General features: G+C 40.2%; 1 protein-coding gene across 1 annotated transcript in view; it reads right to left on the reverse strand.

Moving 5' to 3' along the window:
- Window positions 1–3,262: 3,262 nt before the first annotated feature.
- The window catches only part of pdlim4 (PDZ and LIM domain 4), a 44,409-nt gene continuing 22,009 nt past the window's right edge, over window positions 3,263–25,662 (reverse strand). The window contains exons 4-7 of the mRNA XM_083926947.1: window positions 16,607–17,013; window positions 14,529–14,686; window positions 7,689–7,827; window positions 3,263–5,778 (exon numbers count right to left, since the gene is read on the reverse strand). Of these exons, the coding sequence (XP_083783073.1) occupies window positions 5,574–5,778; window positions 7,689–7,827; window positions 14,529–14,686; window positions 16,607–17,013 (909 nt within the window). The 3' untranslated portion in view covers window positions 3,263–5,573. The remainder of the gene's footprint in view (window positions 5,779–7,688; window positions 7,828–14,528; window positions 14,687–16,606; window positions 17,014–25,662) is intronic.

Here is a 25,662-nt window from a genome sequence, read left to right on the forward strand (position 1 = left end):
TCAGCCCTGATATGCACTAAATTGCCAGTGTTATTATAAAGCTGAACAGAAGATTATCTCCAGACTCTTTCATCATTGACCAGACGCTCCATATTATACCCTCCTAAGAACCTTTACTGTAATAAATTAAAGTTGCGTGTCTTGCTTATGCTATGGGTCTTTTGAGTTATGGTACATGTCTTCAATTTACATCTGAGCAGGAATGGCTAGAATGCTGCTCTGAAGTACGAAGAGTCTCTTATATAACGGCACTCGTCCAGTAAGACTCTACAAATCAGGACTGTCACAGACAACAGGTTGGTACCGTATGGGCCAAGGGAACAGGAATGAACAGCATGCTCCATAAAGATAAGAGGTGCACGAACAGAGAAAACAGAGAGATCAGATATGGTTGTCATTAGATACAAAGAAATGAGGAAATGAATTATTATAGTTTTCGATTGGTTAACAGAAACATCATGATAGAAATTCATCGTTGACTGCAAGAAGTGAGTGCAGAAAGTAGGTGGTGCAGAAGAATGACGAATGATGGGGAGAATTTATTTGTCTTTGAATGCTTTTTAAAGCATAGCTACCGAAACCTGCAAAAAAATATAGAGTTGGGATATTGGATATATCTGACTTTCTGATTGAATAACAATACATCTTTTATTCAATAGGATTCCATATCCTATTTTTCAAAAGGTATTTTTGCGCTCTCGTAAACCTATTGAATCTAATCGAATGTGTCTGTATACGTAGTGTTTTCTTTAGTGGCAGGCCTGGCAAAGTGACATTTATACATATTCATCTTGATCCTCTGAGCCGCTCGAAGTGTTTATCCTTAAAGTGGACTAAATGTTTATAGATGTGACAGAAGCAGAATTCTTTCCATGCAGCATGAGCAGTATCACTCTCTTTCTCTCTCTCCCTGTATCTCTCACTGCCTCTGTTTTGGTTACACTTCACTGTGAAATCCTTCCACACAAGATTTTTTAGGTCATTTCATATTTACTTTACAGACTTTTAAGGAAGGAATGCAGACTACCATTTCTTATGAGGGAAATAAGAATAAAAGTCCTTGCCGTAAACGCATCCAAACCCTAGCACTGGCACGTATAAATTCACTCTTTAATGTTCATTGAATGGAAATCTCCTAAAAATGGATTTCTGGATTTTACCTGTGGCACAATAATAACGACTGCACACTCGTCACATGTAAGTATGTAATTAATGTATTTTCTACCCACTCTACGAGTAATGGACTGACATCCCCAAACAAATACACGTGAGTAAACTTTAGCAAATGTGAGTAATGCTGATTACACAAAAACACTTCTGACTCAGACACCAGCGCTTTGTTTATTTATAATCTGCAGGCATTCACTACGGTTGTTGAATGAGTTATTACTGAAGGTGCAAAGTCATTTAATGGGGTACGAGGTGGCCCCTCGCCTCCTGGTTTTGGTTTCAAGAACCCCCTTGAATGTGTGCCATGTTTCTGCAACTGCATGTATCACAGATCTGACATTCTGCACTTACAGCAACATGAGAAGCCACAAACGTGATGAAATTCAACACATTTACAGTGCCATAAAGCATCCCTATACTACAATCACCACTGGCCCATTTCCCAGACAGGCATAAAGCCTACTTCTTGGTTAAATTGCCCTTTTAAATCACATAAGCTCAAATTGGCTTTTTCTGATATGGGTTGTAACAGTATCACATAAAATAGAGTCGTATATAAATGAATTAATGTTCCTGGAGAAAGGCTTGACTTACCACAGGACTAAATGAGGGCTTACTTATACCTCCAACAATACAGATTTAATTTCAGATCAAGACCTACAGGAACCCCTGACTGCACGAGTACTTGATTGATAGGAGCTTAACAATTGGTATATACAGTCTTTTCTCCACTCTTTTCTATCTTAACCTAAGTTTCAAAGATAAGAAAAATCTTATTTTCCTATTACAGAACCATGCCTCAACTCATGACTGCGTCCTGTCCTATCTAGAAATCCTAACTATATCCCTTAAATCAATTTGCCAATGGGTTACGTCCTCCCATGCCTGCATCGATGTTCATGATGAACTGTTAAGCTACTAGAGATGGACAAGTCCCAGTTTTAGTTATTGGGAATCAGAGGCACTAATTGTTTCGGTGGATGAGAAGAAAGCACACCTTTTCGGAGTCAATCCCAGCTGACAGGGGGCATAAGTTGGGGTACACCCTGGACAGGACGCCAGTCTATCGCAGGGCATATAGAGACAAACAGAGTCAATTAACACATGCATGTCTTTGGACTGTGGGAGGAAGCCGGAGAACCCAGAGAGTACTCACGCAGACACAGGGAGAACATGCAAACGCCACACAGAAGACCCAGATTCGAATCTGGAACGCTCTTGCTTTGAGGCGACAGTAATAACCACTACACAACCATGCTGCCCAGTTAGGGAAGATGTTTCTGTAACATCAAAAATCCTCAATGTCATCCTGAACTGAGATAAGACAGGATTTCGGACTTAGGAAGTTTCTGTAATGAGGTTGATCACTATTATATGGATTTTGGTGTTCTGCTTCTGAACATTTTCTTAATTCCACTTTGTCAGGTTTCACTCGGCTGTTTCAATCACGTCTCGGGCCTTTTAGTTTAATGATGCCATGTAGATTTTCTGAGTTTGATTAGGCCAGTGCTGTGTGCACATACAATACTCTCACAAATGAGCACTAAAACAGATGAATGCAATCAATCTAATCTCCAGGACTCCACAATAAAGTTACTACTTTCAGAACAATGTGTTTCAGATGTGTTACAGGAAACCACTTTTGAAACAAGGATTAACTACTCTAAATACCTGGTCGGATGTCTACTCTGTCCAGAAACAGGTCCTATTAGTTCTACTTTTATGATCGGGAACAGACTTTGTACGTTTTAACTCGCAATCTGAATTTTGAGAGAATGGTTTTAGCCGTGTGGCTGCTCTGCTGATCCAAAATGCAGGCAATAAAGCATTAAACACAAGAGCAGGTTTTGTGTGCCGATGATTTTACGCTCAGGCTTAAGGTCCCTGTGACTTGAATGTCTGCAGATTTAGGTTGTAAGACACCCATATTGCAGTATGGTGGTCTTATGTTATGGAAAAACTGCCATTACAACATAAACAGAACCCCTTGTGGTTCTCAGAGTGCAGCTCTCATTTTTGTTTTGTGGGAAATCCTGCAGTTAAGACCAGTGAAGAATGTGAACGATCATGTCATGGTAATGCACTTCTCATTTTTATTCAGATCCTAGAAAATACAACAAGTAAATAAGAAGCTCCAGAGCAAAAACGTGTTGGTAGAACAATAAGTTAAACACAAGAAGAATTTGTGTCAAAGAAATTATTTAAAAAGACACCTGGTATGCAAAGGCACTTGAGTGACATGTTACACACAGTATGTTAAAGCAATCATGATAAAAACAAATATGTACAAAACAAAGAAACAATGTGGTAGCAATAGAACTTTCACATAATTTACAAGATAATTATTATAGATTGCATACCAGCAGCTACACATCACTGTTGATATCTAGAAAAAACGATGGACATCAGCACTGCAAAATTCATTTTTCTCGTGTCAAATAAAAAAGTAGTTTTGTTAGAAACACTTCTAAAATTAAGAACAAGATAACTCTTCTCCCCCCAGTTTACTTCACTTTTCACAATAAGCCAAAACCGATGGACACACTGGAGTCACAATGACACACTTCTTTCTTCTTGCAGAGAATTTCTATCAAAGAAAAGAAAATCCATGCCACCCGCTCATTTCCCATCTCCCTCCCTTCCTGTTCCCCCTCTCTCAGAGGAAATATCAAAGTATGTTTAATTTGCTTCTTTGACTTGGCTGTGAACAGACATTTGGATTCATAGTAGGAAGGGAATGCAAGTATGCACCCTTCTGATCTCTGTCTTTCCCCCTCTTCCAAAGAGAAACTGTAATGTATCCATGTTGTGGGTCCAAAAAAACTAAACAAGGTGGCTATTGCTCCCACATGTTATAAGCTGAGGACAATTTTTTAAAAGTTGTCATGATAGATGGAGAGCATATTTGTGTCAAAATGGAGGGTTTTTAATAATCATACCCAGTGAACTCTGTGCTCTAGTTTTTATGAACTTGAATTCTTTAGTGAGCATGAGTGAAAGTTGAAATTCCTCTCACAGCCAGGTGCTTAAGAGCACTTAAGTTACAATCTTCTGTGAATGTGTATCATGTTTAAAATGTCATCATTGCACGCACACACTGCATTAGGCTAGACTACTTCATCATTAAAATCTAATTTCTTGCAATTTGTTGTTTATAAACTGAGGTTGTTGTGATCACATCTGGGAGAAATTCTGGATTTTCCACTGACCTGAAGTTGAAATAGTTCCTCACAGAACTCAGAGGATGTCTCCTGCAGGGATTTATTTACATTTCAGAGGGTGGTGCTTGGATAGCTGCATACGGAGGCATAGGTTATAGTTTGGTAAACCCATCCACCAAAGCATGCTGAAACACATTCCTGGCACTCACAATTATACTTGTTAGAGGTCTACTTATAATGAATTTTGCTTATTGTTTCACATAACTGAAAAGTAAGCAGAAAAAGCAGCACCCATCAAACAGAGATGTCCCCCAGTTTTATAACATAGAAAGTCTGAAAAATAAACTGCATAGAAGTAAGTTAGAGAATGCAAAAGTCTATCCGCAACAGGAGTATAATCTGTAAATGTAACATAGTTAAAAAGACACTGAAACCTTTAAACTCCTTAGAAATATATCTTATATGACTCTGCAAAACACAGACTGACATTTTGTAGCTGCATGGGAAACTGTAGTTATAATGCCTAAATGCAAAAGTTAGTCAGAAGGCAGAAAAACTACCAACTCATCTGCACAGCAAACACCAATCAAAATGATCCTGTGATAAACCATACCACACACACACACGCATAGTAGTGTTGTAATTTTAAGGCTTGAGTGAGGGCTGTCATAAGACATTAGATATGATGCTGGTAATAAAGTTATGTACTGATCGTTAGAAAAGCAGATAGCTGGATTATGCTGGTGTAGCATTTTTCAAACACGTCATTCTTTTATCTGCAGATTTTTGACCTCTGTATATTCCTTTTCGTGGTTATTTCTTGAATATTCTGGTGATCTGCTCGCTATCTTTTCCAAATATGACCTTAACTGTTTCAATATTTTTTCTTGAATGTAGAATTCAATGTACACACACTGATTGATTGAGAGATGAGGGTTGTGAGGTGGGGACATACAGTGTCTAATTTCTAATGGGTTTAAGTTTTGGGATACTCATCGGATCCAAGCATTACTCTGTCAACAGATTTCAATATACATGGCATTTATCAAGACCGTCTGTGTAGAAATGCCGATCTTGGATCTCTGAAACATATTTCATAGGACTCCAAAGGAAAAACTGATCCAAGATCTGCATTGCTGCCTGACAGAGCCAGATAAATGTAGGCCAGGATACCCTGTAGCCCCATTCCACCAGATTTTAATTTCCCAGTTATATTACAGTTTAGCCAGCTCCATCTCCGTCTCAGACAAGCTCCACTTTGGAGTTGGGGTAAACAGCAACGACATCGTAGCCCTCTGGGGGCTGAACGCGTGCCTTGGCGTGGGTCTCACAGTACAGATTTTCCTCGATGAAGAAGTAGCCTCTTTGCTTGAGGTTGATGCCGCAGTCATCGCACGTAAAGCACTCGGGGTGGTAGAGCTTGTCCCTGGCCTTCACGATGGTGCCACTGGATGGGCAGATGAAGGGAGATAAAAAGTGTTAGACTTTAACACATGTAGAAATGATGGAGACGCAGTAGAGAATGACTGCTAAATGAAAAACAGTCCAGTAAGACAGTGATACATGCAACAGACTGATTTGGTGGTCAGTAAGTTCAGTAATGTTACACACGTATATGTTTTTAGTCTTTGCTGAAATTCTAAAGGTTTAGGTGACGCTAAAATATATTTTTTTCTTTAGATTAAAATAAGTTCATTTTAAGCCATATCAGGGTTTTGATTAATCTTTGTTTTTAATACTATTGTATGATAGTTTCCCTGTCTGTAATCCCCCCGTCCAACAACAGGATGTGACTATATCATGCAAGTATCTCAATATATTTCATTATATGTCATATTTCAAGGAAATTTTCAAAGAACACCTTGAGGTTCAGGACGGGTTAATAGTACATTGTATCCTGCTGGCTGGCTGCTGATCAATCGTGGTGCGTTTGGAGGTTCACTCAGTCACACAGTGATGGCAGTTGTTAAGGGCGTTGTTCATTCACTGTTCCTTTCTGTGCCGGGGATCAGGCCAGCACCCATTCAGTCATAAGCCTGCTTTTTTTTTTTTTTAACAGCCTTCCCCATTTAACTACACGACTTGCAGTATAAACTCTTGACACAGTGCTCTACACTTGTTTAAAAAGCTGTAAAATGCTCCCAGGTCATAACAGTGTTATTGAGCCCTGCAAGCTCCTACAATGCCCTCTTGTTAACGGGTAAAGTAAGCTGATGACATCACTGCTTACCTGCAGCTGCTTTTAAAGAGGGGGGATTACCGGTGCATGTGGTGACTTTGTGCGGAAAGGTGTGTATGTGCATGTGCTTGGACTTAATGTTTTGTTTATATCCATCTATGTTGTATGTGCGTGGGAAAGGGCGTGGAGGATGGTTTAATCATTAAAATGATAAATGGGAATAGGTTTTCCTGAGTACTTGTGAAAGGCCTGCTGGTGCAGGTAGACCTGTATGAGTCCTCTTTATTTCACAGTCAGAGAAGAACTTTCAATCACCTCACGTAGCTCATCTTTTAAACTTTATGAGAACAGTTGGAGTGATAAAACCAGACAGGGACGTACCATTTCCAGATGGCGATTAAAATAGATTTAACAGCAAATCTGATAGAAAATCATTCATATTTGTATGTATGTATTTAATTACTGCATCTTCAGCAGTCTGTAATTGTACACCACAGTCACCATAATATAAGTGTTATGCTGTGATATATTAACCTGACTCTTGCCAGATGAATTTCGTTCCGCCTAGCTTCCACCTAGCTCCACTCATCCATCTGGGATCGCTCCATAGGAGAGGTGTTTTAGAAAGACTGGGCCTTATCAAAAATTCTTTCATATTATTGGATAAACCACTGGTCCGACATCTTCAGTGACATGCTACTTCGACCACTCACATCGAAACCAACCCGTGGCACTGATGAGAGTGACGCAGGGAAAACCAAAACAGAACAGCCGACATCTTAAATATAGCAGCAAAGCAATCAGCGCAATGTCTGTTAATTGATCAATGTCGTCTGTGCAAGAAGAGTTTGCAGATAAAAAATCAACTTTGCACAGCAAACTTCCTCGATGCAAGCTGCTATTGTTCCGCTACGTCACATCGATAAAAATCCCGCCTGCTGAACCTGATTGGCTCGACCATTTTTCACTGGTCCCTGAATCCCTCTCCTATGAAGTGATCCCAGATGAAAGAGTGGAGCTAGGTGGAAGCAAGGCGGAACGAAATTCATCTGGCGAGAGTCAGGTTAGTGATATATACCTTAGTGTTAAAATCTGTAAACTGAAACTTTTCTAAACTGAACATTTCTATTGAGTGATCTTCACACTTAAAATTAAACCAGGATCTGTACAATACTTACACAATGCCATTACAGCAGCGTGTGCACTGGGGCAGCTTCTGAAGACCAGACATGGGGCTTGGGATGGGGCTTCCCAGTTTGGGGATTGGAGACCTGACTGGAGATTTTAAGTGTCTCATTCTGTCTGTTGGGGACACACCTAGAAAAAATAAAAAGAACAACCACAGAATAAGTATGGGAACTTTGGAAACTGCCCCATTCAGAGGACAGATCTTACAAATAAGCATACTATTAATGTACAACAGTATCCCGGGTGCTCATATACTATGAACATTTCCTATGTGGGCCTCTGGTAACTCAGGTAACCCTGTTTATACGGTATGTGTGTGTGTCTGTGTTTGCGTATAGGCCACTACTGTCGATTCCAGGTAGTGCCCAGGGAAAAAGCCATACAGGGTCATGAGAGTGTGTGTTTGTGTTTGCACTCTACAGGAATTTCCCTCTAAGTTCCTGGTAGTACTGAAAGACAAGAGCATGGTGGTTTTCAGGTCTGTATTTATGCTTTAAAGTTGGGGATTTTAACATGTTGGTCTTTGGGGATTGACTCGTTTTGGAGACAACCTCAATGGCAATTTGAGGAACTGCAGTTTTTTCTTCCATGTTGGCTTTACTACACCGCTTGGGCTGTATGTAGTAGGCTGCCAAGGAATATGAAGAATACTCACCATCTAGCAAAAATCTAGTAAACTCCCTAGCCACACAGAACACCCTAGCAACTACCTAGTCCTGCCTTAGTGACCTTGCAGTGCAAAACATCCTAGCAACCACCTGCAAATGGCTTCAGAATCATAGTGCACTCTAGTAACTATGAACACCCTACTTAACACCCTGATAACCAAAGCCACTGTCTAGCATCAACCTAGTAACACCCTAGCCACCACACAGAAATAATTTACAATTGTCCTACAAACCACTTGAGGCATACAATAACCTGATTCAAGCATGTTTTGCGCCAGCAGCAAAGTCCACAGTGCTAATGGTAGCAATTTATATTGTTTTTTTACTATTCCTTTGCCTTCAATATTGTATCATGCACAGGACAAATGGTGGTCCATCTCATGTCAAAGGTCATAACATGGTTAGTGTTTCTGTAAGTTAAGATCACATTTGTCATTTGTCTTATTTGCCTTCACAAACAGGATGTAGCCATTTTTCCTCTTCCGCAACCTTGTGTTGTTTGTGCTTTCACTTTCAAATATCATCAAATACAACCCAGTACCCAAGGCAAAATACTGTAGGCTATCACTCTTCATTGTGGTCTCAAAATGAATACGGTAATGATTCAATGATGTGAAATATCTGTTAACTCATAAGAAGTTACCTCTTGTCCTCAACGTTTTTCTTCCGCTTGCACTCTCCCTTCAGATTGGGGGTAAATTAATTTCTTTTTTTATTCTCTCTCGTACGCCTTCCCCTCTCTTTGACCTCTCTGTGTCTCTCTTCCTGTGTGATCCATTCAAGTGTCTGGAGAGGCATTTCCTAGTAAGAATTCATCAGTCAACCTGGCTACGGAGAAGATATCCCATGTTACAGAGTCAATCTTTAACCATCACACCAATATGCTACAATCATAAGATATCTGTGAATGACACTAGGTGAGCTGTGATGACATCCTCATCTCAATAGAAAGAACAGTTAGATGCATTAAAGTGCCCATAGATATGTTTTTGCTCTAACTTATGAAGTAAATGTCGATTGCACAATGTAATGGCTATAGAATAATGACACCATTGGCGTTAAGACTGGCTCCCTATCAGCCTCGCTGTCACTGCAATACTTCCATTCTTACCTTTCAAAATTAAACCCCTAGACATTAACACTGCATCACTGCTTACCAGTCAACATTTTGCTAAAGAAAAAAAACTAATAATGTAAAACGACAACACAAAGGGATTTTCTTTCAAATTTAACACACACACCATGTCTTTCTTTCTTTCTTGTTGAGAAAAAAGTTGTCTGCAACTACACAAAACCCATTTCCTTGGAGACACCAACTCACTCAGCTACACCAACTGTAATGCTCATTAATGTTACAAGAATGCTACATATAGTTATAAGAAACTATAATAAGAGATTAAGGCTGGTAATTCTGGAGGCAGACAAGGGTTGCTGCCTTCCCACGGATGGCATTTTTTTTTTATAAAGATCGATCAAATCCAGTCATCAGGACTTTAGTTACGCCTGACTGGAATGCATGAAAGGGGAATACTTAATACTGGATATCTGGAGCCCATCCAGCTTTTACAAGTGCACCAGGTTTGATCAGTGGGGCACAGCCATGACCTGCACTATGACCTCCCTTTACTGATGATGTGCCAGCAGACCAAGGGACCAGTTATCCCTGTCACTGACCGCAGTCTAATTATCTCGCATCTGGCACCTGACTCAAAGTACTTTCCATCCCTCAGCAACAGTTAGCTTGTGACTGCTCCATGATGTGTTTAAGAGCTGACAGGAGCTGGGTATGTTATTTCTGGGATTAATGTCTCTATTGCCTAATGATGCACTCTAATGGAAAACCTTTTTTTTTAAGTGCCTCACTCTTGTGACTTTCTCACAAAGGGGTAGGTTGACTAATAAAAGTTCATAGACCACAGTCAGGAATAGATACGGAAAGCAGAATGATTCAGTGCTTGTTTAGTCTTACTTCTACATTTTTTATACAGCCAGATTACTCAGGCCCCCGTATATTTTGTTGCCAAATGCAGACAGACGCCATATTTTATTTGACAGACAGTGACAAGCTGGACGAATACAACAGATATCTCACCCCAACATTCACGGCACAATGTGTGTCCTACACTGTGACTAATATCCACCAGACATACTGTAAAACAGCCCCCATCCTAACTCACACCTGTCAAGTGCAGAATGTGAAGCAACAGGGGATTTAAGGCAAAGGGAGTCAGAATGTCCAAAGATAAATAAACAGCTGCAATAATATCATTTCAGACAGCTTTTGTGCGACCTTTTATCAACTTTTCGAGGAAGTCAAAAAACCTCGATTTGTTCCTGACCATGCTGCAAATACTTCATCTTACATGTGTCATAAAGACAATCTTTTTAATCTCTTGAGCCAACATGCAGTCAATGATAGGAAAATGCTATCACGTGAGAAAGACACATGTTGTAAAACATGTTAGAAAGCACTGACATGATGATTCATCAGTGACAAATCGACTTATCATGAGGGATTTCTCTCTGCTTGAGTTTGTGTCCTACCACTTTAAACTGTGTACTTCAAAGTTCTTCCACTGTAGTTCACACAAATAAACTTCACTTTAGGCACTGGGAGATAATGACGGGTGAATTTTCAACATTTATAGGCTAAATATAGAATATAGTTTTGTGAGAAAAATATTTAGTTAAGGGGTTAAGCACGTAAGATGTTGATCCCCACCGGACTAGACATCTTCCTCTGGCTTTTAATCTTGCATCTTTCAGCTCTGTCTTGATCCCTGTGGTATATTAATCTGACTGGAATGCTGCCTCTCCTTTTCCTTGAAACACATCCAGAATTGAATTACTCTGCAGTGTGTTTGAAGGGTTGGCATGACTGATGTAATGTTCACCTTTAACGATCTGAGCTGACTGTCACAAATACAGACAATTCTAATCACAGTGTTCAAATCAAACCCAAGTTGGTCTACTGCGATTCATTTAGCTTACCACATAACTTTTGGGGCAAAGTAAGATGCAAGTGACAAATATTACTGTGTTTACGTGTTATAATCCAGAAGACAATCATTAACTGAACCAGTGTTGTACAGTGTTAAGTATAACTTTCCTTCTCTGCATAGCAGTGATGCTGATGGATGTCTAAATACTTCAAAAGGACACAGCCTGCTTCCCTCCTGTGCACTTTCCATGAACTGAAAATGGGTTTTGTTGTTATCATTCATCACTGCTCTGACCTGCTTAAAAAAAATAACCTCAGCAAAACGGTGTACTATAAAGCCACTTTTCTGAAAATACATAATGTAAGGATCAGTAGAAGATATATTTTTCTGAATTTTCTTTAAACAAATAACGTTGGGTGAGGTTTCAGAGAGGTCACTGGAATTTTGTTTATTTCTTTTTCCAACTGGTAGAGAAACACTCACCCATCACGTTGTCTCCTGTCCGTCCTCATTAAAACCCCAAGCCTTCACATTCAATCTCTGTTAAACATTCAGAAACTGTTCTGTCTGTAACGGCTTATATGACTCAGTAATACCATTACATTTACCATAACATGTAAAAACAAACCCTCATATTGGTATACTTTCTCTGATCTATCAACCTTAGGTAATATTGCTTCCAATACCCTAACTTAACACCAGTATTTTACTTTCACTCCACCCCTCTTTCATCCACACTGCAATCCTATCATGGCAGAGCCTGAGGAATTCTGGGTAAACTGACACTCTTGTTTGCTTTAACTTTAAAAGCCCCTGAAAGTCAACATGGCCTCTGCAGGGGCTTTCACCTTCAAAAAGGGACCAACTACTGTGATTTAAAAGCCTGACAGCAAGGTATGCATTCAAAAACAGGATGATTTAACTTTAACTTGAACGTGAATGTGTTCCATTTTTAATTTGACTTGTTTCTTCTTTATTGGGCCATTAAAAACAACAACCCAGGAACAGACTTTAGCAACAATTGTGGGAGGACTTCACACTCTCACACAGATTAAATGACAGCGCCAAACATCAACAGAGACAGGTAGCTTTTAAAATGATCCCAATGTAAACCTAGGGGTCTCGCTCTTTCATCAAGGGCTTAGCCTGTCAATCAACCTGTCAGTCTCCCAAGCAGAAAGACCACTGACAGGAGACTGAAAGAGTCCCCTTAAAATCTCTTTAATCCATCAGTAGTGTTTCTCTCTCTCTCCATTCTGTCTCTTTCTTCAGCTCTCCCTCTTTCTCATTGCTTAGAGTGTAATAGTAGGTGCTAAATTAAGGAAACAGTATGTTCTGGCTCTGTTCCAGGCCTTGCTGCAGGAGCAGTCGGCGTTGTTCCTTGTGCTGTGGATTACACGGTCCTCTGTCACATAAAAGGTAGACCCAGAGATTTGACCAAGCAGGAAGTTTTCACTGTTGCCCTGAGATAATAATACTTTACGGAAATAAAATCAGTGATTGATTATGAATAGTTTTTGAATCATCATTAGTGGCTACAACAACTTCATATTACAGTTATTAATCCTACATAGCCACAAATAGATGCATTACCTTGTCTGCATCGTGTTAAAGCTGTGTTTTAAAAAAGAAAAATAGTATTAAAAATAGGTGGCGTCTTTCTTCCACTCATTTCCAAAACAAAGGTCTTTACGACACGAGGCTGTTGTGCTCATGGGAACACTACCAGTTTTGTCCACAGGAGCGCCCAAATTCAACATGAGGATGCTTCAAATTATCGGATATATAAAAAGACACACAGAGAAAGGGCCATCTTGTATTTGGGCTGAAAAAATATTTCTATATTTTCTATATTTTCTCCACTGCCAAAGTAATTACCAGGACACATTAACTACAAGTAATTGTTGTTTTGTTACATGAAAAAACAACAACATTAAAAACCCAGGATTAAGAGTTCACATAAATGACTGTATGACAAAATTTACTGAGAATACATGCTGGCTCTGACACTGCAGATTCATACAAACACAGCTGGTAACACTCCTCTAATAGTAAAAAGGATTAAGAGACTCTTCTCAAGGATGCCTCAGTGTCAGTTAATGAGGTTGAGAAAAACATTAACCATAGACAATCCATGCTAATGGGTCATAAGCCCGATTCTCTGAGGTCCAGGCTATTTCCGCTTTAACATACCAACACTTACATACAACTATGACTTTCACAGCTTTTGACCCGCTTTAGTGGTCAACATGAAACCTGAAAAGAATGTTTTAGTTTATAGGATAAGCCCTCCTCTGCTGCTGTCAGCATCACATGACTCCTCATAAGCTGGAATGCAGAGTGGTCAGAAGGCAGACAGGAAAACCATATTTCTCTCTTTATTGTCCTTTGTGAAGTTGTTTTTGCAGTAAATCGCCAAACCAAAACTTCCCTTCCTCGTTCAACCCTGTGTGAGCTATTTAAAGCACTTCATCTTTCTCCTGCTCCCTCTTTCCTTTTGTTTTCTCTCTTTCTGTCTTGTGCTCTCTCTCTCTTTCGCTCTTCCCTCTCATCTCCATCCCCTAACCTTACTGTCTGTGTCTTCCTATAAAAGGAAAACTATGCCAGTAAGACAGAACAGCTAAAACCAGTGAAAGAGGAGCTGCCCGAGCAATGCAAGATGTTCCTCTGGCTGGAATCGTAGGAGGAAATATTTCCTCGGAAACTTCGAGCATCCATAGTTATTATTTTTTATTAGTATTGCATAGATGCACGCAGGCATACTCAGATGAATAAGTACAGTAAAAATATGCAGCCTTTCTCAGCCCTCTAAACCTCATCAAAAAAGAATAATGTCATTGAACTTCTGCATGCACAGTAGAGCTGAATTATTGAGAAAAACAAACCATTTCATGAACCCATTTCAAAGTCAATTTTAAAGCATACTGTAAATGCCAAAGACCAACAGCATCTAAAATGTGAATAGTTGAATCGATTAAGATGGAAACTAACAATTATTTTCATTGCCACTGATAAATCTGTCAATTAATTTCAACATTATTGGACTGGCTGTTTGGTCTATAAAATGTTTCCCAAAGCCCAAGATAGCATCCTTAAATGTTGGATACATTAACTTTACTGTTACTGGGAAATGTAGCTCATAGGTTGCAGTGCACATGTTTTTTTTTTCTCTACCATCACACACACACACACACGTAAGAATTCACACAGATGTCCCTACCTCCATCCTCAGCCTCCAAAATTCCCTGGAGGTATTTGAAGGAGCCTGACTGTTTGGGTGCAGAGACAGGCTCCTCGTAGTCCTGCAGCATCTTGTAGACGTCTGATTGTGGGTCGAAACCATTACCGCCCCCAGGAGAGTGTGAGGGAGGCTCTGGGCTGAAGGAGACAAGTTAGTGAAGACACAGTGTTATTGTACTGTAAGCGACAAAAAAAGGCAAATTTATTTTAGGAATAAGTCAAGACAACAAAGGAACCAAGTTTTCTAACTGAAGTAAATCTACTAAATTGGAGTTTATTGGGTTTTGTCTTTTTTTCCAGGTATCAAATATGGCTATTATATTCTTTTGGTCTTTTATCAGGTGGTGTCCTGATGTGATTTTTTGAGCAAGAAAGGAATGAAAAGTGAACTCGCCTAAACAAAAACGTTAAAAGAGCAGATGACAGTTGCCAGACCACCAAAGGAAGAAAAGTAAACTTGACAAACAGAGAGATGGAAAACGGAGGTGTATACGTTACATTCTACATGTGATTCCACAGGCATGAAGTCTTAATCACAACAACTCTCTGCTATGGATCTGCATGTTCGTTCATCCATCAAGTTATTCCTATAGCTTACAGGATGGATCCTGTTCATTTGATACATTTAAACATTTAAACATTCAAACCTCTGGGAGATGAGCAGAGTTGCGGACAGATGTGCTGTGTTCAAATACTGATACACTTAACTGCATGTTTGTCTCCGGACTCCCTTTCTAGGAGTCTGAAGGAAGCGCTTCACTGCAGTACGAGTGTGTGTGTGTGTGTGTGTGTGTGTGTGTGTGTGTGTGTGTGTGTGTGTGTGAATAGCAGAGAAAGCCTGAGCTGATTAAAGCAAGACTGAGTAAGAGACAGGAAGAAAGAAAGAAAGAAAGAGATGACGATGGAGAAATTGTGTAATGAATGAGTTAGGTAAAGTGAGCATTCAGCAGTGTTGCTGTTTAAATGTGTGTGTGTGTTTGTGTGTGTGTGTGTGTGGGCCTAGTCAGGTTTAACAATCCAGTCCTGGGAGTGCTGGAGAGGATGTTCACTGGGAGACTAAACACACACATTTATTGCCCGCTTGAGGGGATGCATCACAACAAATCGTATCTCCAGTCCACATAGCCATCTGTGCATGTGTGTCAAGAGACAGCCAAAGTGTGTCTGTTTCTGTGTTAACATCTGTTAGGGGAGTCAACACATGAACACATGCATCTGTGAAGTATCAAAATATACTGTATATGTCTGCATTTTCTACATACAGTATTACAATGGAAAAGTCAATGCAGACATGTGAGTCTCATTTCTTTGGTGTGTCATGACAACCATGTCGCAATGTGTAAACAGTTTCTACTGTTAACAACCACTGCATAGATAAGGTTCACTGTTTTTCCTTTTCACAGAAGAAATGATGAGGATCTCCTAAGTTATTATTGGTTAAGTTGTGTTTTGTCCAAGAAGAAGACAGTGATAACAAGTGTAACTAAGAACTTCTTGAAAACGGATATATTTCCAGCAACGTGGAGTTCCACAAGGGTCATATCTTAGACCTTTGTTACAAACTCCAGTTAGCTGAAATCTTAAAAATGTATGTATGCAGATGACACACAAATATACTGTGTGTGTGTGTGTGTATATATATATATATATATATATATATATATGCAATAAATACAGGTTATTGGACTACCTGGGACAGTGCATTAAACAAATCAGTTGAATGGTGACAAAACTGAGTAACCTTCATCCCCAACCAGTCAAGACGAGATGTCAGTCCTCAACAGAGCTAGGTCTGTCTGACGTTCCTGCCTGTTATAGGGAAGGTTTTCGTTGCCACCGTACTCTATGGGGGAATTGTTGGGTCTATGTAAATCATAAATAAGTCATAGAGTGTGGTCTATACCTAGTCTGTAAAGTGTCCTGAGATAACTTTTGTTATGATTTGGCACTATAAATAAAATTGAATTGAATTGAACTAAATTGGTGGGATTTAGGGCCCATTTGTTTACATTTTACTATCTCTGCATTCCCTTGCAGCACACACTTTGATCGACTCACCTGTGTGTGGCACTAAGGCTAAGGCCTCCCATCTTGTTTGGCAGAGATCTGTCTCCATTGCTGCCATTATGATAAAGTCCTGCAGGGTTGTTGTACTGAGGGTGCCCGGTTCCATTCCCATATCCATAGCTGTGTCCGTTGTTGGGTCTTGAATGTCCGTTATTCAGGTGAGTGGGCTGGGGAGCCTGTGGGGACTGAGGAACTTGTGGGTACTGGGGAGACTGCGGGTACTGGGGAGACTGCGGGTACTGGGGAGACTGCGGGTACTGGGGAGACTGCGGGTACTGGGGAGACTGTGGGTACTGGGGAGCTTGAGGGTACTGGGGAGACTGCGGGTACTGGGGTTCAGGGGTATATGAAGGTTTACGACTGGAGCCGCCATATCCACTGGTGATGGGACGGAAATTCTACAAAGAAAGAAAACAAACAAAAACATTCAAACATTGTAAAAAGAAGAAGAAGAAGAAGCCAACGAAAACTTCACAAGATTTCCTGTTAATAGTATGGAAATAATGTGAAACCAGACAAATAATGGTGAAAGAGAAAGAGTATGATACATCTGAAAAATAATTAATAATGTTGGGATGAAAAATGGTTAATGGACTCATTATAGAATGCGCCATTATGCTTTGGTTCAAGAAATGAGATTTAAAAGAGAAAACAAGTCCAGTGGTGCCTTTAGGAGAAAACCACAATTCTTCAAAAGCGAAAAGAAGGGTTGTTCCTAAATGAGGCTTTGCTGCGGTGAGGATTTTGAGAAAATCTTTTTCCACTTTATTCCTGCTTTTCCCTCTTAAAGCTTATTAAGAAGGAGCTTGCGTTAGATTTCCTGCAGATGTTTCTGTCAAAACAAATTAACTTGTGTGGTGTAAATATTGAAAAAACTGTTGTGTTTTTCTCCCCATGTGCTTCTTCTATTGAGTGAAGAGTTTATAAGAGCTGACAGAACTGAGATACTTTTAAAGATGAAATTGTTATTTTCATGACGTGCTGTAGCAGACTTTCTACATTGTTTTTGCCACATAGATGCTCTGCTGGACTAATGCAGTACAGATGCATAGACACCTACACTAACACCAGGCCAAGGTCAACGCCCTTTTCATGCATGCGCACAAACTCCCCAGTGACATCACTGAGCCTCTCAGTGTTTACCACAGCTATCAGCACATTTCAGTGATAACACTCATTGCCAGCCTGGCTCGTCCGTCTCACAGACTGAACTTTACAGATAAAGTTTTATTACGTGGCTTCCAATGATGTCACCACCTCTGATAGTGTTTTAGTGCTTTGAATTTCAGAGATAACCAGCACTTTTGAAAGGCTAAACACACATTAAAACTGCACATTATCATAACTTCAGACTATAAACATTTTAGCTGAAACAAAGTGTCTTGTTTACAAGTTTAGCAATGCAGTAGGATGGGAGACAGTCAGAGTGTTGTAACTATGCGCCACTGGAATGAGTGTGCTTGCATGTGTGTGACTGTGTATTTTGGGCAAGTTTAAAGTGCCTTAGCCACAGGAGATGGAGGTTCACAGCTTCTCCAGACAGGACCCCTGTCATTTCAACACATGGGTCTGCTGGATGTCATCCTGTCCTCGGCCCTTGCCTGGACCACACACACACACACACACACACACACACACACACACACACACACACACACACACACACACACACACACACACACACACACACACACACACACACACACACACACACACACACACACACACACACACACACACACACACACACACGCACACAAGTACTGGCACACACAAACACACGTCTTCTGTAATCAGCACTTTTCAGTCTTCCTCTCCTCTATACCAACAAGCCCACAACTTGGTAAAAGCGACTCTGTCATTGCCCTGCCTTCTGTAGTTAAGACAGATGACTTTTGAGAAATTTAAAACCACCTCTTCCTACTCTCCCCAAAACCTTGGACAGTGAAGATGGATGAATCAAGAAACCCTCTGAGCAAAATGCTAGCAGATAGCCATTCATGGTTAAAGTGTAGAGAAGAAGACAGGGGAGTCAGCACTCGATGCAGCTTCTCTCCCAGAGCCAAACCCTGTTTGGGCAGGATGTCAGAAACACCCAGCTCTCTGTGGCTACCTCTCCAAGTAAACCAGACACTCTGAAGCCTGGTGCTCACCGCAGGGCCGAACGCGCCAAACCAGATCCTACTCGTTATCTTTAGCCCTATTTGCACAGATGGTGGACCTCATGTTATTTGAAATAAAAGGTTCCCTGAACCTCTACGACGTTTGATAGAATCGCTTTTCCACCGTAACAAAAACACATCCCCTAGATTAAAATCTTATGATTAATATATTTTTGATACCTTTTTCCTCCTCCTATCCCCACTATGACAGAGTGAAAGGTCGACTGAAGATGGGGCCCTTATGCTGGTTTAGATTCACATTCTGTTTGGTACTGATTATCTCACTACTTTCGGTACCGACCGGTCGCCCAAAACATCTCCACCCGTTATTTTTAAAAAAAGAACATGTCTGAATGCATGGATGGATTTTAATGTTCTGCTGCCTTTCTTGAACATGCCCTTTTGTACCCAACTGTCTTTTATTTCACGGCTCGATTAATCATACGTCTTTCATTTCCTGAGCTGGAAGGGGGAAGTTCACTGTCCTAACATGTGTTTTTAGTTTTAATGAGAAACCATTATTCATTTCTCATATTTAGACAAGGGCTTAATCTGCAGATAACAATCAGTACAACGACAGTATGAATGTCAGGCGAGCTTATTCATGCCTGTGTTAAGAGAATAAAGGCGGGAAGTGGAGGAAAATCCCTGAGAAGGTATTATGTTACAAGCTCCTACAGTGGCATGACAGTAAAGACATCACATTTATGACTCCTAATCTGTGCAAACATAACATGCAAAGGAGGACAGGTGATCACATGCTAACATGTCAGGCATTTAACTGTTTGTACTTATAACTATGAAAATGTGTGCATTATTTAATTTGTATATAAATTGAGAGGTAGGATGTGCAGCGTTGCCTCTCGTGCCTGTTTTATGCTTCTTGTGGTCGGCACAGTGCAGACGACAGCAGCGCTGCAGGGGCTTGCACAGGCTCACTAATGACTTGTGTTGCTGGACATTTGTATGATAACAATAATACGTTTTGATTCGTTTTGAAACTGTTGTATACGGATACATTGCATAGATGGTGATGTAAGGACAAGATCACAAAAACATACCATTCTTTTCCGTTTTAATGACATAGTCCCAAATCACAAATTAGTCATATATGGGCAAGTAAGACAAAAGCTTCCTTCCACAATTGATTTGGATAAGAAAAATGTACAGAAAATAAACATACAACAGGAAAAAAAGAATCCAGGAAAAGTTATTGTGTGCATACTTGGAACCAATATAGCCCTTAAAAACTCTTGTAGGTATATTTTCCTGCTGTCAGCAGCAAGTACATGTTAACTCATTTTCAGCCTCACGCTCCTGCCTGACATGCTGTGACTCCCTCTAACTCAGCTGAACTGAACCCTGCTCCCCGACCATTCCTTTTGTCTTTCTTTCTCACAACACTCCTTCCTCTCTGGCCTCACATGACTATTGCAAAGATATTTGCTTTGGGTGGAAGGCAGATTTATAAGGCAGCACATCTGGTGCTTCCCTTATAAAAATGCCAGTTTGGTAACATTCAGAACCTGTAAGTGCTTTCAAGTTGTTCTGAAGGTATGTGACTTGGTTTGCTTTTATTACAAACAAATCCACTGTAAGCTAGACAGATAATCTATTCTACCTTTTCACAGATGGACTACGGTGCATAGAGGTTTAATGGAGATGTTGTCTTAAGGTGACAGTCATGTTCATCTGGTGAATGCCTTATCACCTCAATTCCGCTGAAAATCATATCTTGTTTTCCCAATGTAGTCAAAGCAGTTTACAGTTAATATGAGCAGCCTAAGTTTTATATCCAACAGAAACTCAACATAACAAGACTGTTGAAAAAGGCCATCTGTGAGATCATCTATTTCCTCATTTCTCTCTCATAAGCATGGCTACTCGTTCATTTTCTCTCAAATCTTGACTGCATTCCCCCTGGCTCGGAAGAAGAGAAACTTCGAAAGGAGAAAAGAAGAACGAAAAAGAAAGAGAAAGGGATCCAAACACAGTGACTATTTATGAGAACCGGCATTGTCTACTCGTATGCACATAAATCCAGGCTGCCATCATTGCACTGACCTGTTTTGTAATGGCAACGGAGCATAGCTAATGGTTCAGGATGACAGGATGCCAAGGAAGGAAAGACATGCACAAAGAAAGACAGGAAGAAAGTTTGTTTTTGGGTGCATGTTCATGTACCACTGTATACGTTCTTATAAACAGCATGTTTAACTGAGGTGAATTCAGCCAAGGGGCTCCTCCAGTTCTCCATTCATCAACCTGACTAAAAGTTACTTTGATTAATAAGGGCTTAAATGGGAAAAGACTGCAGTTTCAGCTCTGGTACCTCAGTCGTCAGGGAGGGGTAGACAGACGAGAGGAGGAGGGGTTGCAGAGCAGGAAAAGGTGGAGGACCTTAATTGAAATCATATGAGGACCGAGACTTCAGCCTGCCTGCCTTACCAGACACACATACACAAATTCATGATGATAACACACAAGCACACATGCAAACCACCTCCTTCTTTTCTGCCTCCTGCGTGGTTTAATCCCCCTGGACCTTCGAAATTAAGCTTTTCACATGGCTCTCTGCACCACTAACCAAACACAAACCATCCCTTTATGGCTCCCTGGGCCTGGTCCTGGGTGCCTCTCTGGGAGGACAGACAGACGGGCTAGAGAGAAGGTAGTAGAAAGCAGAGATGGGGGAGAAGAAAGACCGGAAGATAATAGAGTTTTTAGGGCTTTTTCTGGCCATGAGCTTGTCTGAGAGGGAAGGAATGCTCTAGGGAAAATGGATGTGGCCTTAGAATCCATTTAAAATAAGATACATTTGATCAATTTCCTCTATTAAACAACAGCAACAAACAGGTGTTAAGAATGGTTACTTCCATACAGACTGTGCCAAGTCACCACAGGGTTGACTTAAATTCTTTGTAATGTGGCCAATACAGCATTATAATATAGCCTGAATGTTTTAAAACATTTATAATAATAGTCAAGTGTCAAGTAAGCTTGGTTGCTAATGCCAACAATTTCACAGAGTTTAATTCAAAATATATATTTGTACCTTTGACTCCTGTCTCATAAATGTTTTGTCTTTTGTGGAGCAGTATTTAACAGAGGAAGGTTAAAAAAAAGTGGATGGTGCAAAACCACAGCTTCCCCCATTTTACATTTTCTCTCTCTCAGTCCTCTAAAAATTCAGTAGAGAAAAGACGGTTATTTTAAAATCTTCTAAATGGAAATTAGTCTGGGCGGCTGCAGTCTCTCTGGGCCTTCTTACCCCAGCAGAGTGTTCTCAATGACCCCGTCCACTCCCCGGCATGCTGACAGCCATGCGGAGCTTTTTTAATGGAGGACTCCGTTAGAAAAACCAAAAGACAGATTTGGACATTTCTGGGGATTACTGGCTGATTAGTGAACACAAACAACTAAATGAGCGGGGTCAGAGGTCTGTGATCTAAAAGGCTTGCTGTGTGAATGAATGTAGAATTGCTAAACACTACCGGGAAATCCAAAACTGGTCTAAGATTCCCTGGCAGGGGATTAAGTTGCAGAGGACTCAGTAAGCATATTTTGGCAACCTACAGTTTGCAAATACTCTAAACTCTATAATGACCCCATATTGTTTCATATTGAGGGTCTTAATGGTATAAATGTTTATTCATTTTTTGCACAAAGTATTTCTTTCAAACTGGTTCACTGTTCATCACCCCTCAGCTTAAATATGCATCTTTGACAAGTTAAACTTACAACTCTTGAACTCTATCAAGTTTTCAACTTATTACTGTTTTGTGTTTTTAGAAGGCAACTTATTCTTAATGACAGATGTTGGAAAGCAACTGCCTTGTTCTAATCAGAAAACATATTTTCATAATGCAAATGGATATTCTTAAAAGTAAAATTTAATTCCAAGCACAGGAGGAATTACGGTCTGTAAGTCATGCAAGGACTCGGTCTGTCAGCTCCTATTAATGTTAGCTTAGAGAATTTGCCTTCAGCTGCCAGCTCCTGGAAGCCCCGGTGACGTGTGATCCAGACCTCTCAGCTTCCGCATTGTGAGGGCTCATTCTTTCCACAAGGCCATAGTGCTCGGCCACAATAGCTATCAATTTAATAATAGCGTAGCCGCCATGAATGGCATTCTGGTTTTACTTGCCAAGAAATTACTGTTTGGCTTAAACATGGATCAATAGGCCATTCCCACCTACTTGAAGCTGCCACTGTGTAATTTAAGGAAAGGAATTTTAAAAACCTAAAATGTCAGTAACTGATGGTATCTGTTTACTTCTGCATACAACTGTGCCAAGAGTAGGACTGACAGATGTACAATGAGATAACCATTTACAAAGCAGAGAGGAATTTTCCCTCTAAAACTGTCTTTCTCATTGGAAAAAAGGTTCAGTTTCAATATGTGATGAGATTTTGAAGTTTTTGCAAGAGATTATGTTTCAGCAGCATCTATGGTAAAGCCACTAGACATTATTTCATCGAAGGACATCTTGTAAAACCTGATGTAATTTCCATCGTGAAGTGATAATTCACTGATTTGACCGCTAACACTTTAAGACTGCTGATGAAAATATCAGATGAACAATCTGGATCAGACGAGGTCAGGAGCAACTAAGTGATGGCATGCTAAACCTCTCATAGCAAAGGAAGGGATACAGCTCTGGAATGACCCTGCTGATGTGCAATTCTGAAAACGTATTCAGCCATCTGGTCTTCTAGAGGGTGTTTGGTCTCTTTTTTTCCAAAAGAGTAGAGGTGGATCACAATGCTGATTCAAATAACCAAAGATTTGTTGTCACTGACTATGTAGTTCCACTAAAGACAACTTACATCAATGAAGTTCAACTGCAGGTTTTTGTCACAGGTTTCCCAAATACTCAGTAATCAGTGTATGCAAGGGGGAATTGATCCTTTGCGAAGGATGGCCACTGTCCAATACTACGTTAGCAACCGTAGAAGCCTATGAAACCTTCAGAGCAAGTGAACGGTTTGCATATTGAACATGCAAGTGTGACAGCATTTTAAAGGCTGTAATAAAGTTGCCTGGTCGCCAAAAAAAATTGTTCCCATGCAACCAAACTACATTCTCCTTTATGTTTTGAGGGAAACATACTTTCTCCCAGAATACGCAAGCAGGTCTTCCAGCTCTGCCATTTTATTTGCACTTGCTATGGTGTGATTGACTCCACATTAGCTCGCTAGCTTATTGTGTTACACTGTAGCTATCTTTAGCAGATGTTGTTAACAGTGTATTGCTAGAAGATTCCGTTGTTGTCATAACTAAACGTCAGCTTAAGATGAAACAATACATTGACTTACCCTCCTGTACAAGAACATTGTTGTTCCTCACCTTCCTTGTAAAGACTTGGGGTGCCTGACACTTCTGTAGTGCTTTCAGTCTACCTCTCTCTATTATTTCACAACTATTATTGCAGAAATTTCCTTTTAATTCCTTTGGCATATCTCTCACAAGCTTGCCAAAACAGTAACCAAGGTTGGCGCAATTTAAAAAAAGGGTGAATGAATTTTTTTCAGCTTCTAAAGATGGGCATGACTCCTGTACTTTACGTGCCTTTCGGTCCCCATGAAGGAGAGTTCAGATCATGAATAGCCTGATGATTAGATCATTCAGTACACTTATTTTAGCTTCATATTGCCTTCCTCTCTCTCAAGTGCATCCTATTATTTTGCATGAAATCTGAAAGCATGTGATTACAACTCATTTGTCTACCCAAAACTATACAGTGGAGCTTAAGTTAAAACATGGTTGTCAAACCTACACATACAACGTGCTGTTTTACTTACTGTATGCCACCTCATCATTATCTCATCCCTGCCACCCCTTGTTATTAAATTATTTATATTTCAGAAAGTTGTATGATCTGATCTTTGGAAATACATCTTACAGTTCCACAGAATTCCCCAAACGAATCATGGAAAGACTCAAAAAGAGTCCCATCAACAGTATCAAGTCATGCAGTTACTTATACCCAACAATACAACATTTCCTCATTTTGCTCATTTGTGTGTCTCCTGTGTTCCCAAAGTGAAAGGAAACACCTCATGGCTTCCATGTGTCACTTCCTGCTCAGAAGCTAATTCCCACAAGCGGGACTGGAATTTCCAACGTAGCCAGTTGGTCAAGAATAAGGAGTCCATGGATAAAAAGGGAAATGCTAAATACAGAATGCATTCATTGGGTTCATAACTACTCGATGACCTTCTATTGGACTCAAGTGATAGAATTTCTCCAATAAAAAATATTTAAATATTCTTATTCGATGGAGTCAATCTGCAGAGTAAAACCACCAATGAATGCCTTTGTAGGCCAGACAAATATATGGTCATTTTCCAGAGGGATTTTTTTCTTATACATGAGCAGAAGTGTTGATGCTGGTATGGCTCAGTTCTCACCCTGCTAGCCAAATCCTACTGCTTCAGCCTTGAATCCTAATGGTGCAGGTCACATCAAATAACCGTAAGAACTTTGTGATTAACAGACACTGCTTTGAATCTTTGCTAGCGCAATCAAAAATTGTGTTATCAGCCTCATCCAGCAATTTGAATCTATAAATATTTCCTCATGCTTTCCAAACTGGCTCATCATTGGAGTAACTGTGGGCCAACAGTATCACATAGTTCAGTTTGGACGTGGTTCAAATGGTGTGCGAGAGGCACCCCGGTACATATATTGTTTCCACTGTGGAACAATTGACATTGTTATGTTTCAAAGTAGAGAAAGAAAGAGAGAGCCTTGGTCTTTTATGTGACCCCAGGGAGCGGATGTCTCCTCTTTTCATGCTCAGAAGGATCCACCTGAGCGTGACGACAATGTGACCCTGAGTTGGCAGTTTCCAGCTGTCCAGGTTCGTTTCATTAAAAGAG

This window comes from Echiichthys vipera, assembly GCF_963691815.1.
Source record: "Echiichthys vipera genome assembly, chromosome: 14".
NCBI lineage: Eukaryota > Metazoa > Chordata > Actinopteri > Perciformes > Trachinidae > Echiichthys > Echiichthys vipera.